General features: G+C 42.6%; 1 protein-coding gene across 5 annotated transcripts in view; it reads right to left on the bottom strand.

Moving 5' to 3' along the window:
- cdk14 (cyclin dependent kinase 14) overlaps nt 1-18365 on the bottom strand; it is a 224853-nt gene that overhangs the window by 87798 nt on the left and 118690 nt on the right. For all 5 annotated transcript variants that reach the window (XM_026184457.1, XM_026184458.1, XM_026184462.1 and 2 more), the window contains 2 exons: nt 13865-13985; nt 7032-7125 (listed from right to left, as the gene is read on the bottom strand). In XM_026184457.1, the coding sequence (XP_026040242.1) occupies nt 7032-7125; nt 13865-13985 (215 nt within the window). The remainder of the gene's footprint in view (nt 1-7031; nt 7126-13864; nt 13986-18365) is intronic.

Raw genomic sequence — 18365 nt, 5'->3', positions numbered from 1 at the left:
GCTATATAAATAAAATTGTATTGTATTGTATTAATGATAACATCAATACTAAAGTGACTGTGGAAGAAAAAAGAGCTACAGGAAAAGTAATCCTGGTGGTGACAACTGTTTGCAGTACTGCATAAATGTTAAGGCAAATGCCACAAAACCATTAAGTGTAAGATGACAGTTAAAAAACTGAACAAACAGCTGAAATAGTTATAAACTGCTGAAATTGTCTGACAAAAGTAACAAATAATAACTTTTAAAAAACTTGTAATGGATACAAACCATAGATAATTGTGCGATAATTGCAGCTGAAGATCTAGAGCAGTGTTTCCCAATCTTTTGGAGCTACAGCACATATTTCCCATCAGAAAAATCACACGGCACACCACCAAACAAAAAAGGTGCAGCAGAATTGGCTCGGTTTGTCCCCAGTGTACCTTGTTTGCTTTATCTGACCATTATTCATGCTCAGGCCTTCATCTGGGTTGGAATTTTCTCCAGGACCAGGTCAGACTGACTACTTTTTCTTGTCAAACATTTATCCATTATGTAATTTTTTTCTTTGTCTTTTTCTGTTTTATCGGCAGTTGGCAACCAATTGAATTAAAGCAGGTAGTTGTACTGCCCTCTAGTGGAAGAGAATGTACTTGTTCTGCCCGTTACTCACGCCGGTGGCTTGGAGTACTAATCAGGTGGAACCAGATAATCTTCCACGGCACACCTTTGTGCGGCGCACAGGTGTGTCACTAAAGTTTAACACGCATTAGCATTGCAGCATCCAATTCCTGTCACGCCACTGGGAAAAAGTGTTAAATGATTTCAAATATTTTAAACAGGATCCAGTTTAAAACAGACTGCAATGAATTAATTTAATATCATTGTAAGCACAAATACTTAATTACTGTACTCAAGTAGAATTTACTGATATCTATACTTTACTTTTTTCTGACAACTTTTTACTTCCTATAATTTAACACAAGTATCTGTACTTTCTACTCCTTACATTGTCAAAACAGGCATTGCACATGAGTTGTGGTCACAGTATAAAACAATAAATATCAATAAACACACAGCCTGTTTGTGTGCAGTTTGTCGCACAGTGTGTCTGCTAGCAGTCTAGTTGCTGCGTTTCGCAGGGACAGCAAAGAGTGAGCGCGAACTAGTCAGAGATGGAGAAAGATGGCAGACAGCATGTATTATTATTATATATTATTATTATTATGTATTAGAGACAATTTATTGGAGCTCTCAGAACAAAGTGTTGAGTTGTGATTCTTCTCCCCATGCTGAGCGGCTGACACTGATCTTCAGTTTCCCACCTGCTGAAACTCATTTTAGCCCCTGACTCGAATCATGTTCAGTGTGGGCGCACATCCTCTACAGCGTTATCAAAGAAAGCTACGCTAATGTCTTTCACTGCTTTTGTCCTACATAACAAATTGAAGCTGAGTGGATGCTGAGAGCTGGAAAAACATTTCTATTCACACGTACTAACATTACTTTATTAAACAGCACACGGGTCCGTTCTGGTAGAAATGTCCTCAAAAGAGCTGCTTGCTACCTTCTTACTTTCAGTACATTTTAGTGTTCTTCTGCATTTTTGTTTGAGTAAAATAGTTACTCTTTCTTTTAATAGTAATAGAGTATTTTAAACACAAATATCTGTGATTCAACTTAATGTTTGCACTTAAATCAACAACAACAACAGATACTTAAATCAGTAAGCAATGCCAGTACGGTCTTAATAGTAATAGTAATTAAGTCTCTAGAACAAAACTGTGTGAAAAAAACATTTTAACAACAGTTTGAAGTCCTTTTTGTCTAAATGATAATCACATGATCGCCCCATCTGTGCTGTGTATCGCATCGTTTGCACATAACACTAACCAGGACGTGGGACTCTGTCCTCGAGGACAGACAAAGATCTACAGAGAAGAACTGATAAACTTTCTCTCTCTCTCCATTTGTTCAATTACTGCTGCCCCACAGCTTTTAAGGCTCGGTGCTACTGGACAGAACAGCAGGTACACTTTCAGATGACAGTGACAGCCTGAGCCATAGAACTACCACCTGCGCTGTTACAGGTGACCTTTTTACTGGATAGCTTGTGTTTTGGGTTTATCTCTTTTATGTACACATGCAACCGTGTCGGCTCACATAAGTTACTTGGTGGATTTCCATGATGGTGGCAGAAACTAAAGGAAACAAAGAATGACCAGAGTGGAAAGTCTCTGTAGGGAAGCAACGAGCAGCTGAGCCTCATCATCAGTGTGGCCAGCAGCGATCCCACTGTTGGGCCTCTTTGAGTCTGAGAGACGAGCGGGGATCACTGAGGGCCGGCACCTCTTACAGAAGCCCCACTGATCCCTTCTAGCATAAAAGACAATCAATAAGACGTGTTTTTCTTCATCTTGTTCTTCTGTTTGCGTTTTAAGAAACCCCCCTGCCTGCAGGGCTTTGTTCACCTTTCCTCATCCCTTCATCCCAAAGCCATTCGTTCTCAGATGTGCATCTTTAGCCTTTCCCGGTTAAATCTGTTCCATACTCTCATCTCAATCATTTTATACATTAATTATTCAGGCCCTTTCAGCCTATGAATATGAATCCATTATGTCTGCCCTGCTACACTCTGCTTCAATTAAGAGACTGGGGATGAAATTATATGGAGGGATCACCAGATTAAAGGATTCATGAGACTTCACATCACTTTAAAATATTTATGCCAGCCATCCAATTGATAGATAATCATAGATGTAATTACTTACAGCTATATGATTATATATGTGTCAAACATCATATAGGATGTTTACAAAACAAGGTTCATATTGACAACCATGTTTGTCAATCATTGTCTCATATTGTCTCATATTGTCTCACTCATGTGACTGAATGCAACTGGAACATGGAACCACTCAAATCAGTGGCTATGGAAGAGCCAGCCATAAGAAATTAGCCAGTGACTGGCAGGTGCACTCTACAGTCTGTCTGCCATGATTGTCTTCCCGTGGACGCTACTGCTGGAACAGCCCGTTCTCACTCCTGAGGCGTAACATCCTGACGATTTGTCACGTCCTGCGGCAAAAGGAACATGAAAGGCGACCTTTGGCATTCTTAAGCTGCGTGCCGGGTTGTGGGTGAAATACAGTAGCACAAATACACTGGTACAAACAAGAGGCCACACATTACTCCAGTTTTGGCTTCTCTTCAGTGGTTGCCAGTAAATTTTAGGGTTCATTTTAAAATTTTAGTTGTAACTTTTAGAGCTCTGCACGGTGAAGCTCCCCAGTATATGTCTGACCTGTTGAAACCTCATGCTTCATCCCGAGCACTTAGGTCGTCAGGTCAGAGGTTACTGTTGGTCCCACGTGGGGATCGGGCTTTTCAGGCCCCTAGGCCATGGAACTCCCTGCTGTTGTCTTTACTCCATTGACTGCTTTAAAAAGCAGCTGAAGACATTTTTATACAAATGAACTTTTAATCATATTTTTACTGTTTCATATTATTTTCTTTGTATTTCTGGTTTTATTGTGAAGCACTTGTGCTATATAAATAATTTTTTATTTACTTCAGAATGACGGTCCCGCAGTAAAACACGTTCCAGCCATGTATTCCAGGCCATATTTTTCAGTGGTGCGACTAAAAAAAAATATTTGGTTGCACCTGTGCGACCAACTGTTCGGGTAGCGGAAAAAAAAAATCTGCAACCTTCCCTGTGGTCAACAACAGACACACATTATGCCCCTATCGTGGACTAAACCAATCAGAGATAGTCAGGGGCGGGACCTCTCTGATTGGCCGTGGTCCAGTTGAAAGTGCAGGTGGAAGTGGGAGGTGAGTAGCTTGAATAAAGCGATATCAATTCATTAAACCCTGAATCGACTTTTAAACATAACTGTGTTTTGCCAGAAACGCCAGATTCTCAGATTAAAGCTCACAAAACCATTTCAACAACCACCAAACAGCAGATGAGAGCAGGTACACGGACTCCACACAAAGACGTAAACACAGAGGACCGACGCTTTGTCTTTCTCGGCTTCCTCACCCGACGGCCCGCAGACGGACACGCTGTCGGAGCTCAGCGATCCTGATGCGTCCGGTCCGCGCTGTGTTTACGTCTTTTTGCGCTGATTCTGAGCTGCAGGTTTTGTCTCTCCAACCAAAATCCACCGAGCCAGCAGCAAAAGAAGCAGCAAACTGCGCTTCACATCTGATCAATGTCGTCATGAATTTTGCTGTTTTGCTTCCACGACTATTAAAATCACACTTCATGCACAGCTAGCTCTCTCTCTCTCTCTGTACTTCAAGAACAGTTTCCGTCTCCAATCTCTGTTTTCTGTATTATTCATTCGCTCATTACCCACCAGTCTACCGTTGTTTACAGCGCTGCGGCTGCTGTCTTTTTCTTTTCTTTTTCACTTAAATGACCTCGGACAAGAAAGCCTATTTTTTCTGTTGTTCAATACTGAAGAAATTTAAACTTTATATGCAGAACATTGTAGAATATTTTTAGGGTTTTCTGCTATAAAAAGCCAGACCAGGAAAATCTCCTTCATGTTTTTCTGTTTTATTCTCAGTTACTTTCACACAAAGGCATCTGCTGTGATGTTCACAATTCTGATGAAGTCAGTGCTGATAAATGATCAGAATTATAATATTTCTGACTGTCTGAGGCTAAGTTGAATCGAATCGGGACTTTGAAAACCGGAATCGAATGGATTGTAGAAATCAGTGATGATACCCAGCCCTGGTGAGCAGCCTAGGCACGACAGACGTGGATGTAGCTGTAATAGGAAAAGAACTATTGCTAACTTTTCTGTTAAGGCCTGATCCTTCTGAAATTCATAGCCAGTGCTATGACACGGTGTCATCAATCTTTGAATGCTGAAAAAGCACAGTGTATCCAGAAAAACACTTTATATTATATCAATTATTAGAAAATTTGTGTGCGCCTAACTTTTGTGCCGGTACGCCCATGGCAAAAAGTTAGTCTAGAGCCCTGCCTAACCATAACCTTATGCCTAACCTTAACCAGCACTTTAATGACGTGAAACAGTGTTTTACAAAAACATTTGAGGAAGATGAATGAACATGTGTGGATTGATTCCAAACAGTTCTCATGTTTCCTCATTTTTCCGATCTCGTCATTTAGGAACGTGTTGGGCGCCTGGAAGCATGACATGTTGACGATTTGTCACCTAGTGTAAAATATTACGCCTCGGGAGTGTGTTGGCTGGAAATATTACATATACACAAATCTGTTCTCAAACCTGTCAAATGTAGGCAGGCAGGACGCGTCCACATCAGCATCAGCGCTGGTAGATGCAACTCTTGCAGCCCGGTCGTTTGAAACTGGGCCACAAGAGTTGAGGCCCGGGTGTGAAATTGATGGTTTTCAGGGTTTTTTATCTTTTTTTTTAATATTGTTATTTTTTTAATCGTTTTTATCGTTAACTCGCTTTCCCTGCGTTCTGCGTGCTATCCAGCTGGAGGAAGTCCAGTTTAAAATGCACCCTAGCCATAGATGGACACACCTGGTCAGCACTGTGGGTCGTGCAAAGTTCTATGAGACAATATTTCAGTATTACTGTAACTTTAAACCAGTACTCAGTGTTTAGAAAGCAAAGAATGGTCCATTTATTCATGCAATTAGCTAATCATGGCGTGAAAATGCTTGCAGATACAGGCTACTTATTGCCAGTAACAGAAATGTGACGCTACAGTGGGCACAGACTCGCCACTACCAAATGAAAGGTGTAGTTTGGTCTGATGAGTCTACATTTCTGCTGAAGCAGCAGATGGTAGACTCACAATTTGGCGCCAAAAGCATGAATCCAAGGGGCCAACGTGTCTTCGTCAACAGTCCAAGCCTCTCCTGGCGGTGTAATGGTGTGGGAAATGTTTGCTTGGCACACTGGTGGGCCATTAATAGCAGAAACCAAGGTGTGAGCAACACTACGGACTGTGTGTAGCTGTCTGTGGACGTGGTTTAGCATCTTTTAATGCTGCCTTTCAGCAGGATAACACATCGTGTCACAAAGCAAAAGTTATCTGCTCTCACTGTCTCCTCTGTCACCATTATGGACCCAGCACAGCGCCTCTGACATGCACTAGAATAAGAGAGCACTAGCATGACTGTGGCTCTACAGGAACAGTGTAATCATGTCAGCATGAAGCAGAATCTGAAAAGAAGACGCCAACATTTTCTAAATGTGAGGGTCTGTTGACACAGGGCTGCATGGTCTGTTAAGGCTGCTGCAACTACAGCAGCACTGCACCATGTATGATATCCATGTATGATACTGGAGACCTGACAGACTGTTCACTTTCAGCCATGCATGTGTGTGTTGTCACTTTGTATACATAGATTACACAGTTTGTCTGAATAAGTGTAACGCCGGAGAAAGTGCTGAAAAGGACAGAAGCACACTGTTTCTGTCCCGTGAGGCCACAGCTCTGGTCATTCATGTTTGTCAGAAGCTGTTTCTTGTCCTGCTCCCAGGCTCAGTATTCCTCAGTTTATAATAAACTGCAGTGAAAGCCCGTGCAGGTTGATTGGTACAAAAAAAGAGATTCTTAGAACCCAAGAACCCCATCTGTCACTAACACAGCTGAGGACCCTCAAATCAACTTAAATGGACAAAACATACGTAGCAACTTTCCTTTCTATAACACACATCAGTCCTTTAGTCCAAAAATGAACCTTTCAGCAACGCGTACACCAACATATATACAGGGGGAAAAGACACCAAAGCCCCATCTAGCTTATCAAGCATGGTGGAGGAGTCATCATTGTTTGGGGTCACTTTGCTAACTCAGGCTTACAGTTATTGAGTAACCAACTAGTTCACTCACGAGTTCATACAAAATAATAATAATTTATTATAAATGTTCAGGGCTATGATCCATGCAGTGACTGCAAAAAAAGTGCATCCACAGTAGATCGGATGAAAATCAAAGATTGGTCGTGTCACGGTTCTGACCGTAGCCCTGAGCTGCAGTGGCCTGAGAAGAGCTATTCCAAATTCACTTTAGCAGTCACTCACCAGGAATATCCTCTCCAGCTGGTCTTGGATGTCCTTCATCCCAGGAAATGCAGCCACTCCTTGGATCATCTCAATGAAAATGCAGCCCACTCCCCTGGAGGAGAAAATAACACTAATTATAAATCCTGTATTTCTTCTCAATGTCCTTAAGCCTTTCACAGGTGCCGCCTAAAATAAAAACACATTGGAATAAAGCATCACTGGAAAATGTTGTATTTGACCGGTCCGTCCTTTGTTCACATCTAATTACAGTCTGCAAAACACTAACTGTTTAATCACCCCAACAAGCCTCACAGTGAAAGTCATTCTGAGGCTGTATTGATTTCTTTTCTTCCAGAGGGCTGTTAGACTGTGAATGTAGGTTGGAAATCTTAAAATATCAAGACCACTTCAGTATGGAGGGAGAACGGCCAAGGTGCGTGTGTGTGAGTGTGTGTGTGTGAGTGTGTGAGTGTGTGTGAGAGTGTGTGTGTCTGTGCTGTCGATGCTCATTTGTCAAAGAGCTATTTTTCTGACAGATTCGCTTCGTGGCTCAGTGCACACTCCTTCTCAATGCAAGGAGAGAGAGAGATTACCTGAAATTCATCCCTCAAAAACTTCTCCATTCCTTCCATTTTACGGAATGAAAATGCTTCATCTCCATGACAGAGCTATAACCTCAGCATCCAGTATTTCTGCTGGAGCGTAGAGAACTATTCTGCTGCCTGAGGTGCATATGTGATACGGGCAAAGGTCAGCTTAAAGAAAAAAGAATAACACAAAACAATTTTCATCTGTGTAGTTATACCTTCCTCTCAGTTTGATTCATTCCTGTCATTTTGTCTGAAATTGGATGATGTTGTCAACAAAGGCCTGACAGGTTATTAGCTCTAAAGTTCTGGCAAAGTTACTGACCCTCCAGCTAGAAATGATGTCTCCATTCTTCACACAGGTAACAGGAAATAGGCTGCTAAGGAAAATGTGATTCGATCACGTTATTTATTGGTTTTATTGAGGAAACGCTGTCAAGGTACAAAAATGCTAATAATGAATGCATACAAGTCAAGAACAACAACACTGAGCCCTGTGAGTATCAGGACCTTCATCAGGGATAGTCTTTAAGGATATACATAAAACCTGTTGTGACAATATCAGCTTTGTGCACTTTGCTAAATAATGCCCACTATTAGAAACTGAAGCCCACTCTTACCAGTTCTCAATGTAAACCTGCATAAAGTTTCCTTTAGCCTTCTAAATCAGGTTTGTGTCTGTCACGCCATCAGGAGTTTGTAATATTTTTCACCCTGGAGCTGGAAGACCAGTAACGTATTTCTCAACCATAAGGTGCACCAGATTTTAAGGCGCATTAAGGTAAACAAAACAGTCAGATAAGTCACATTTTACTCAACTCATTCTTCTTGCTTCCTCCACTTCTGTACCATTGATTCATTAATGCTGTATTCTCTCACAGCTGCTCTATTCCCATGTTGTTGCAGTATATTAATGACTAACCTCGTATTGTGGATGGATTATCTCAGTTGTTCTCCTGACTGAAGTTTGGTCCGTTAACAGCATCCTCCATGCGATTGCATTTGTCTCTAACCATCGGGAACCCTCACGTTAACTTTTATTGAGTGGAAAAAACTCAGCTTTCATCCTCCAGCTTCACTGTTTATGTTATGCTAACATAGCTGTGTAGCTAGTGACCACGTAGCACATCCTTATATAGCAGCTAGCCCAACTTCAGTAACCCTACAAATGTCACTGCTGTTTAGTTTTCTGTCTTCATTTATGTTGGAAGTGATAGCAGAGCTGTACGTTTTCAGAGGTCTCTCAGTCAGAACATGCTATAGCTGTGTCCCAAAACGTCGGCTGCATCCTCCGGAGGCCGCATTTGAAGGCCGATTACGTCACAGCCAGGCGACAAAGGCTGTTCCAATGCATCGACTCCTTCAAATGCGGCCGACAAATGCGTCCTTCATTTCCCCGAATTTGAAGGATGGCTCGGGTGTGTCCTTCTTGGCACACCATATCCCAGAATTCATAGCGCAGCCCAGTTTCCAACAATGGAGGCCGCTACTAAGTTTTAATATTACTCTTATTAATCTTCCTGGGTCACAAAATAAACTTTTAACATATTTTCAGGCGAGAAAGTAGCTGCGTAAACTTCAAATATCTGCTTGGTTATCAAGACATCGTATATTTGCAAAAGTGCGCTGACGTTTTGGAGACGTCTGTTATCCACCAGCTCGATAGCTAGCCGGGGGGTACAACGGTCACTCGACCCGGCGAGAGCAGCAGACTCCCGGCTTCATCGTTTTCAGACCCCCGCAACTCCACCGAGACAGCGGTGATGCTAATCTGAAGGCTAGACCGTCCCATTTCACAGCCTCGCAGTAGACTGTGAAGGCTGAGTCCTCCGAAGGATGCAGCCTACGTTTTGGGACACAGCTTAGATCATGCTTAGGTGGAAACCAGCGAGCTAACCTCCTGCTAACTTCTAACTCCGTTCAATTTAATAAATTCTGTTTTCATGGATGCCTGGATGTTAAACTTCATAGTTACACCCGATAAAGCAGCAACGTTGATAATTTTATTAAAGATTAAAGAATTTAAACAGTTTTTATCTCTCAGTGATGGCGCAGTGTTCGTTTGACTTTGGGACCTGAGCCGACGGAGTTTAGGACCCAGATTACTCCGCGAGGCTCCGTAATGCTCCGATAATCCATCAAGCGGTGCGGCTTCATAGTTTACCAAAGTCGTACCAAAACATTTTTGACAGATTTCTGAGCGCCATGTACCACATAAAATCGGTTCGAGGTCAGTAAGCACAACCAGAATTCATGCATAAGGCGCACTGCCGATTTTTGAGAAGATTAAAGGATTTTAAGTGCACCTTATAGTGCGGAAGATACGGTACAGTCATTTCCTTTCACAGTTTTTTATGTAGAACAAGTGGTGCAGGCATGCAACTGACTCTTTATACAAAGTGTAACACTGCCTTTATGCTATAAATATCTACATAAGGTAAGATACACTTTTATTAGTCCCACAGGTGGGAAATGTGCTTGGTCACAGCAGAAAGTGGACAGTACAAATTAAGAGCAGCAAAAATGAAGAAAAATACATACATGCGTTTACACGTATGTGTATGTCGAAACACGGCGCCTCCCTCTTCTTGATTCTGTTTCCGTATTTATTTTCGTCTGACTATGAGTCTGCAGTGTGGTGTTTTATCACTGCTGTTACTGTAATTAGACAGTGTTAGAGGTGCTGTGACTGGAGCTGTAGTTAAATCAGTCACTGGAGTGGACTGCACCCTTTGAGTTATAGTACACAGTAAATTAGCCTCAGTAAATATTGGGCTCTTTATTCAAAGACAGTAAATCAACAGATATGCCTGAGAGGTGATTCATGATGTGACGGGAAAGCAGACAAACAAATACGTCAAGCGTCGCACTGCAAGACACATTTCCACAGCCTGGATTTTGGGTTGGATGGACTTCATTGATCCTGAGGTAGAATTTCATTTCATTTCAAGTACATTCATGACAAACATTAGCTGGTTTAGATTTAAAACAACAGCTAGGCTTCTGTAATATATTTCAATATTCAATAGTACACACTCACACACCCACACTCATATATATTAGCTATGTCACTAAATATAAATTAGAACAAATCGTCATCTTTAACTGCGATGGTTCTGGTATGATATAAAGGGGGCGCCCTCAGAGTGAAATGAATAACGGTGACTGAGCTCGTTCAATTCGGCCCTCGCCTGTTTTTGTGATTTTAAATAGACATTTTCAGGAGTAACTTGTCATTGGTAACGGCCCATAACCTTGAAGAACTGTCTCTGGCTGACCAGTTTTCATATGCAGTCAGTGTTGACATCAAAATTATTATTTTTTTCATCCACCATCATGTGCAAGTCCTTCAAATGGCCTGTGGGCACAGCTATTTCTTTGATTAAAGTAGGTGCTGTAATAGGAGAGTTTCAGTAAAAGTGAAAAGAAATCTTTTTGTCACAGAGTCAGTGAGGCACAAGTACAAGTCCTCGCACAGTCTCCTCCTTCAGGCCCACCTCATGGCCCTGAAGGAGGCCCACAGCCACCTGCTGAGATGCAAACCTGGCTATGAACCCTGGATCATAAAATATAGAGCCAAAGCCCAACGTGTGTTAGAATGTGGGGCTACATACAGCTCATGAGAAATCAACAAAGCTAAGCACAGCCTTATTATCCTCTAGGTCGGGTAACATCGAGGTGACAGGAAGGGCCAGGAAGCTCACTATGCAGCCTACTCACATGCTGCAGCATGCCTGTAAAGTTACTGAAAGTAAATGTCTTTTAATAATATACACCCTGTTTATATCCTGATACAAGCAAAAAATGATTTAATGTAAAAGGTTGTGTGAGAAGTTTCTTTTTTATTTTTAACAAAAGCCAAAGATCTCTGATCACGCTGTTTACCTGTACTGTGCTGCTAAGCCTTCTGGCATGAAACTGCACAGAAAAAAGTCACCTCTAACAGATCCATCACTCTGACATTTGTCTCGAACAAACATACTGTGCTGCACTTGCATCCTGCTTTTAAGTTCAGAGACTTTCTGAAGCCTCTGTTCTCTGTCTAACACTCAAAATTCTCTCTCTCTGGACACTTGGTACAAGCACGGGCCAGTCACACATTCATTTGTTTGTGTTGCACTTTGTTAGCTAGCAGGTGCTGTGGAAATGCAACTGGCTCTTTGGCTTGACATGTGCACAGGGTGCACGTCTCTATCCACAACTACATCTACAAGTTTATTAAGGCCATAAAGTATTTTGCAGCCTGAGTGGAAATTGTGAAAGCAAGTTGCAATTAAGCATGCTCCTTTGCATCATAGCCTCAAACTCTTTCACAGCTAATTAGGAAAGCACAGGGGACTACAATCATTTAACACACTGGGAACTGGAGCCTTGGCCAAACACATGTCACTGCAAACGATGATGAGCTTACTTATCAAGAAGACTCTGTATCTGAAATGTTCAGGTGGAAACATTGGAAACATTCCAGGATATTAAACTATAGTGTATCAATACTTTGCTTTACTTTCAAACACTGGAAGATTTCTGTGTTTTTTAAGATAAACGGATAAACAAACATCACGAGCAGCCTTGTCCTCTCAGATGGAGCTGGCTTGTAGTGCACCATGAGATAACTAAACCACGGTCACAGTTGACTGATCCATTCGTCGACTCTGATTGACAGGTCCATGCATGTGTGTGTGTGTGTGTGTGTGTGTGTGTGTGTGTGTGTGTGTGTGTGTGTGTGTGTGTGTGTGTGTATGTGTGTGTGTGTGTGAAAGAGAGACAGAGAGAACTGCTGCTCTGTGAAGTGCTTAGGAGCTAAGGAAGGTAACAATAGAGCCATTCCTCGCCCGCTCTTCATCACATCCTCACTCCTCACAGCCTCTCAGCTACAGCAACTCATGATGGATGCTTCTTCTGGCAGGAAGACAGATCTGGACAACCTTTTGGTCCTTCAAGGAGTGGTTCTTCACGGATGACTGCTTTCTAAGTGACCGGAGGTGAGTGTATGCGAGCGTGGCACAGAGTGAGTCTCATTGGAATAGAAGACCCAGTGGATTTGCCCACCTTCAAACGCCCTTGAAACTGACACACTAGCGCGCTATCTTTCGGACCCCTACACTCTGGCTGCTCTTTAATTGGACGCTGCAAAACAGGGTTCTTGGGATTTCCCTGCTGACTGTGTGTCCAGACAGAGGGGGTCACCGTGGCTCACCTAAGACCAGGTCCACAATGGGACAGCCTACAGCTCTCTTATTCCTCACATTCCAACATGCAACATGCTTTTTCACCCCTAAAACCGAGTGCAGACATTATGTACAGAAATGTTGTCATATTCCTCAAAAATAACCCATTAAAATAACATTAATGATGCTAAGCTGACTTATACTTGCTGGTAACTCTGAGAAGCAGTTGGGCTTTTGTGAGAGTAGGTGTTATAATCTAGGGCATAAGTAAAAGTAAAACAAAGCCTTTTCCCTAAAGAAAAAATGCAAATGTCAACTGTACATTGAAGGGCCTGTATCATCTGAGTTTTTTCAAAGCAGCAGTCTCTGGGGCTGAAAAACGAAGCCAAATGTGTCATCAGCAACAAAATAAAGACGTTTACAGTCTGGCCCAAAATGGTTCTGCTCATTACAACGATAGAAAAAGTCGATTTAAATGAAAGAAGAATAACTGGACTTGGTTCTTGAAACCACAGCAACCATTGATGCAAGTTTATGTCAGTTTTGCATTTGATTCATATTTCACATCCAAAAGGACGGACGTCTTTAAAAAGTAACTGACAAATTACAAACTGGTAGCTACCATCAAACGTGCTGACATTCTGTACCTTAGTTAAACAAGGCAGTTCAAACCATCTTTAACAAAGACTGAAGAGAAAGTCGAGAAAAAAACTGCTGCAGAAAATATTTCAGCCCTGCTACAGTTTTTCTCACTGTGGGATAGCGAGTCTGCTCAGGCTCGAGACATGAAGAGTTCGATTATTACATTTCAGTTGCTTCATTCACATCTGCAGCAGTTCTGTCAGTGTATAAAGTAAATGTGTGTGTCTCACCAGCAACTGATCCAAACTGGGAGTGTGGATGCTGGGTAGTCATGAAAACAAAACTGCACTGAAGGGAGCATGGCCTCGGGTTAGGATAAGCCACCAGTAAGAGTGTTTTAATTGGTTTTTGTCTGCTTCATGAATTGGGTTCCCTGATCTATATCTTGAAGGTTTCTATGTGAATAAATCACGGATAAATTACACACACGGGGTTAGATGTTAGGAGTACCCACCACATGTCCAGGCAGGTGGAGTAGTCTGTGGATCCCAGCAGGACATCTGGAGGCCGGTACCACAGGGTCACCACCTCGTTGGAGTAGGTATGGCTGGGGACCGACTTGGCCCTGGCCAGGCCTGGGGGGGAAGCAACAAAACAAGTCAGTCTGAGAAAGCATTATCATTGAGTGACCTTCAGCAAAACAAAGCATACAGCTGGAGCCAGCAGTCACACTCCCTGCAGCTGCTGACATGTGTTATACAGACAGGAAGATATAGAGTTTGCAATAAAAGTCAAGATTTCAAGGTCCTGTGTGGAGAAAGATCGTCATCAAACCAACTTAAACAAGAGAAGTAAGAAAATGAAAGATTAGAGAATGAGTTTTCAACATGTGACCATAGGACAACAATTTGGTAAACAGGAAGTAATAAGAGGAATTTTACACCACCAGTAGTACGTTGGACCTGAATGTGCAGATGAATATCACTACATTAATTACAAGCAGTGGCTTTTTTTCATTCCTTGATGGACTTACTGGTCCACAGTCAAACAGGACACCGTGCCCCATCCAAATGAAACAACTGCTCAGGAACTTGACAAAGAGCCTCCAAACCCTCAAAGTCCAAGTCAAGATTGATATAGGACACTGATCAGGATGCACCAGACGTCCAATCGATCACTAAAGCGCCGCCACAAAACCCACAGGACCATTTTTTACCAACAAATGTTGAGGCAATATTTTAGAGAGAAGAACTTAATTGTAGATCATTAATGTTTAATGTTTCCCTAATGAAGATCTTGAAGGCTGAAACATTGCCTCATTAAAATCTTGTGAGCTTCCAATTCCCTTTGCTTCCTGTAGACTCACTGAAGCCATCATACAAACAGCTCCTCTTGTCAGACCTGTCTCTACTCTGACTTCTGTACATTCAGCTGTGACAAACCCCAGATTGCCTTTTCAAATAGAAATTATGATGGACGACCTTTGACGTTTCACCAAGAAACATGAATATCAGTCATATGAACTCTTTTGTCCTGTGAATCACACATGATCGTGTACGTTTGGCACCAGGCTATGGTTAAACATGAAAAGTACTACATTTTAAAAAAGGGGATTTAGGAATAGATGCGCAAGCTTCTCCAGTTTAGGTCAAAGGTCCCTTTCTAACATTTATCTATGCAGCGACACAAACCCAGTCCTCACATGGCGGCTAATGCTAGAGTGCAGATGCAGTGAGCTTTAATGAGGCTGATGGCATTACCTCTTTGTCTCATCCCAAGTGGTCTGAGAGCTTAATTAAAGCATTTAGCTTAGTAAAATAAAGGACTTCCTGCCCTGCTGTTAGTCCCCTGTGTGTGGGAGGAAGCGGGGCAGAGGGGCGAGTAAATGAGAGCAGGAAGGGGGGTATTTAACATTTCCTTGTGTCAGAACACCCACAGGAGAAAGGAGTTTCAGCTGACATTCATCGTGGCCAAGCTCTATAATTTCCACACACTGATCTAACACAGGATAGACAGCATCGGGCTGCTCACACTGAGAGGCTATCATATCCACTGCAGGAATCCTGCGTATGTGTGTACGTGGGGGGCGGCGTCGTGGAGGCGTGAATCGAGATAATATCTACTCATTGTAAGAGAAGGTGCAGTAGTAGGAGGATGACCTGTTTGTAACGCGGAGCAGGAACAAAAGAAAACCCAACTGTTTGGTTTCCTACAGTTCCCAGCATGCCTGTCATCAATCTGAAACAAAACAACATGGGGTAAACCCGGTGCTGGTTCTGTATGGGTTAAGTAATGCAGCTGCAGCTGTACAGAAGCTTTGTCAGCATTATTGGGAAACTTTGATCTGTGACAGCTGTTTTCTTGCAGGGCACCTTCTGTTCTTATAGATTAATGAAGCTATCACAAAACTGCAGTTCTTCTCATGGCCACCTGAGGCTGGCTACAGACATGAGTGGACTGTTTAAATGCCCAACTTTACAAACAAACATGTTTCAAGCCTGGCTGGCGTCTGATGGTCAGATGTGCTGCTTTGCCTGTGTTTCACCTCCCACTGTGTGACCTCGTCTGGGAGGCACTGGGTAGCTCTGGGTATGGGAGTAGTGTAGCTGAATGGTGTAGTGATAACACTACTGTCTTTGGCCTGACCAGACTATGCATCCAGTCAGGGTCTCCAGGCTAGCCTATACTAACCACATACCAACGGGAAGCAGGCAACTGGAACATGGAGTGAGTTTAAATCAGGTAGAAGTCTTTTTCAATCGTGTAGGAGGAGGTGAGCGACTTTTCCCTGATGTCTTGCGGGTGAGAAAGTTGCGTTAACCAAACCCCTCTCTGTGTGGATTGTGCAGCGAGACGTGGAATGGCAGCAAAGCATCGCTAAGCACCAGAGAAACGACCTCCTGCAGATGAGCAAACATGCCACGTATCGCCTTCCACTATCCACATAGCGATTATATGTCGCTGTGCTGTCTGGAGCTGCTCTTTGCTTGAATCAGGACAGGATTCAACACCTCGATTCACCATCATTAGTTTGTTTTCACACAAATGATTTTATTCTAGCTCCCCCACAGACTCGCACACTGATTTTCAGCTTTGCAACATCATCACGACTCAAGCGCAATGATCAATTAGGCAGAATACACCAAATAAACTTAATTCAATCCCAGCAACGAGATTGTGTAATGAGCAAGATCCTAATCAGCTGTTCCTCCTCCGTCTCACTTCTCACTAACAGAATTCGGTGTAGTTTTCCACCCACAGACACTTTGGAGGCGACCAGAATGTTTCATCACTTGCTCACTCACTTGCATGGGCAATAATTCAATAGTGATTTTTACAATGTTAACAGCCTCACAGTCATCTATGTGTCTGCAGATACATTTTAGTTCTCTTGATCGTGACCACAGTGTATATGAAGAATCTTCCTTTGTGACAGAGCGATATCCCACAATCTAAAGCAGTTCGGTTGCTGTTTTCGGACTGTTCTGACATCTTGAGCAACACCTGACCTTCCCCTTTAAAACCCCATGAATCTCATTGCAGTGGAGCACTTCAGAGCCCTGACCTGGGATATCAAACACACATACGCACATGGACCTTCAGCCACCTTCATCTTCAGTCATGCCACAGCTGACCTGCTAGCCTGTCCAGGCGGTGACCTGGATGAAGGTCAGCGGTGAATTATACATCACTACCTCACACAACACTAGGGGTCATCAAACATATGGTAGAAGAGCTGGGCTGGAAACTGGGAGAGAAAACAGAATAAACAAGCAAGCCAGGGAAGGATTAAAATAGTCTCTGTCCCCGGGGGGTAATCAGCCCACTGTTTCACCTTTTGAAGTTCACTTGAATTTTAAAGGCGGTTTGTAGCTTCCGCCTGCTTCTCCTCCTCCAACTCCTTTAAAATTCAGCAGATTAAAAGATTTACGACATGCTGCCAGCAGCTACTTCAAATACTGGCAGAGATAATTCCACTGAGGAAAAGACAAACACAGCAAAATGCAGCGTTTGTTGCTAATTTAAATGTAGACATCCTGCCGTCAGACTGCAGACACACATATAACACAGGTCTACTCAATGAATGTTTAACCTACTCTGAACCCATTCATATAAAGCTGTCATCCTGCTTCTCATCACAAGCAGAGCCTCCTCTCTCCCGTGTAGTTGTAATGCAGTGCGCACAGTCGTTTGAACAGAAGCCTGCAGTTTGTCCTGTGTCCACTTCAAGCTTGGCTCCGTGTTAAAATGCCCAACTTCCACCATGGAGTTCTGATCCTGAGCATCCTGATATCTGTCTGCTAAACTTCAGAGTCACTGACCTGCATGTCGCAAATTTGTTACTGTTGGTGGAGACTTTTGAAACACTTTTAAAGGAATTATCTGACAGATACTATGATCTTCCGTTTCTGCGTGTTGTATATTTGCAGCAAGCTACCGAACTGTGCGGTCTGAGCAAACCCTCATTGGTTAAGATTTTGGTAGGATAATGGGAACGAGGTGCCAGGATTTACTGAATAGAATAGAATAAAATGCCTTTATTGTCACTATACAGATGTACAATGAGATACAGAGCATCTCCTGCTCAGTGCACATATCTAGACATCAGTTCTGCAGCACTTTGAAGCACTATTGAAACATGTGCAAACACACATGGAAGTACAATATATAAAGGCAATAGTTGGTGAGAGTACCTTTAACATAGCATGAACTCTTTTAGACAAGCTTTCTTGGAATTTCTTTAAGTAGTCTTCAGGAATACGTCTCCAGGACACACTTCTTCAACAAGGTTGCGGTTCAGGCTCTGGGAAGCTCGATCGAATGATAGAATTGCATTGTGTCCTTTTTTATCCAGGTATCCTTTTGCTGCACTGATCGTGTGTTTGGGATCATTGAAGTTGTCAAACACTTTCCAGATGGTATATCAAAGAGCATTAAAATCTGATGGTGCTTTTTAATGATCATAGTTCCATCAATTTTGACAAGACTACCAACACCACTGGTTGAACTGCAGC

This window comes from Astatotilapia calliptera, chromosome 11, assembly GCF_900246225.1.
Source record: "Astatotilapia calliptera chromosome 11, fAstCal1.2, whole genome shotgun sequence".
Lineage (NCBI taxonomy): Eukaryota > Metazoa > Chordata > Actinopteri > Cichliformes > Cichlidae > Astatotilapia > Astatotilapia calliptera.
The sequence above is the reverse complement of the archived record's forward strand: the minus strand, read 5'-3'. Positions and strand labels throughout refer to the sequence as shown.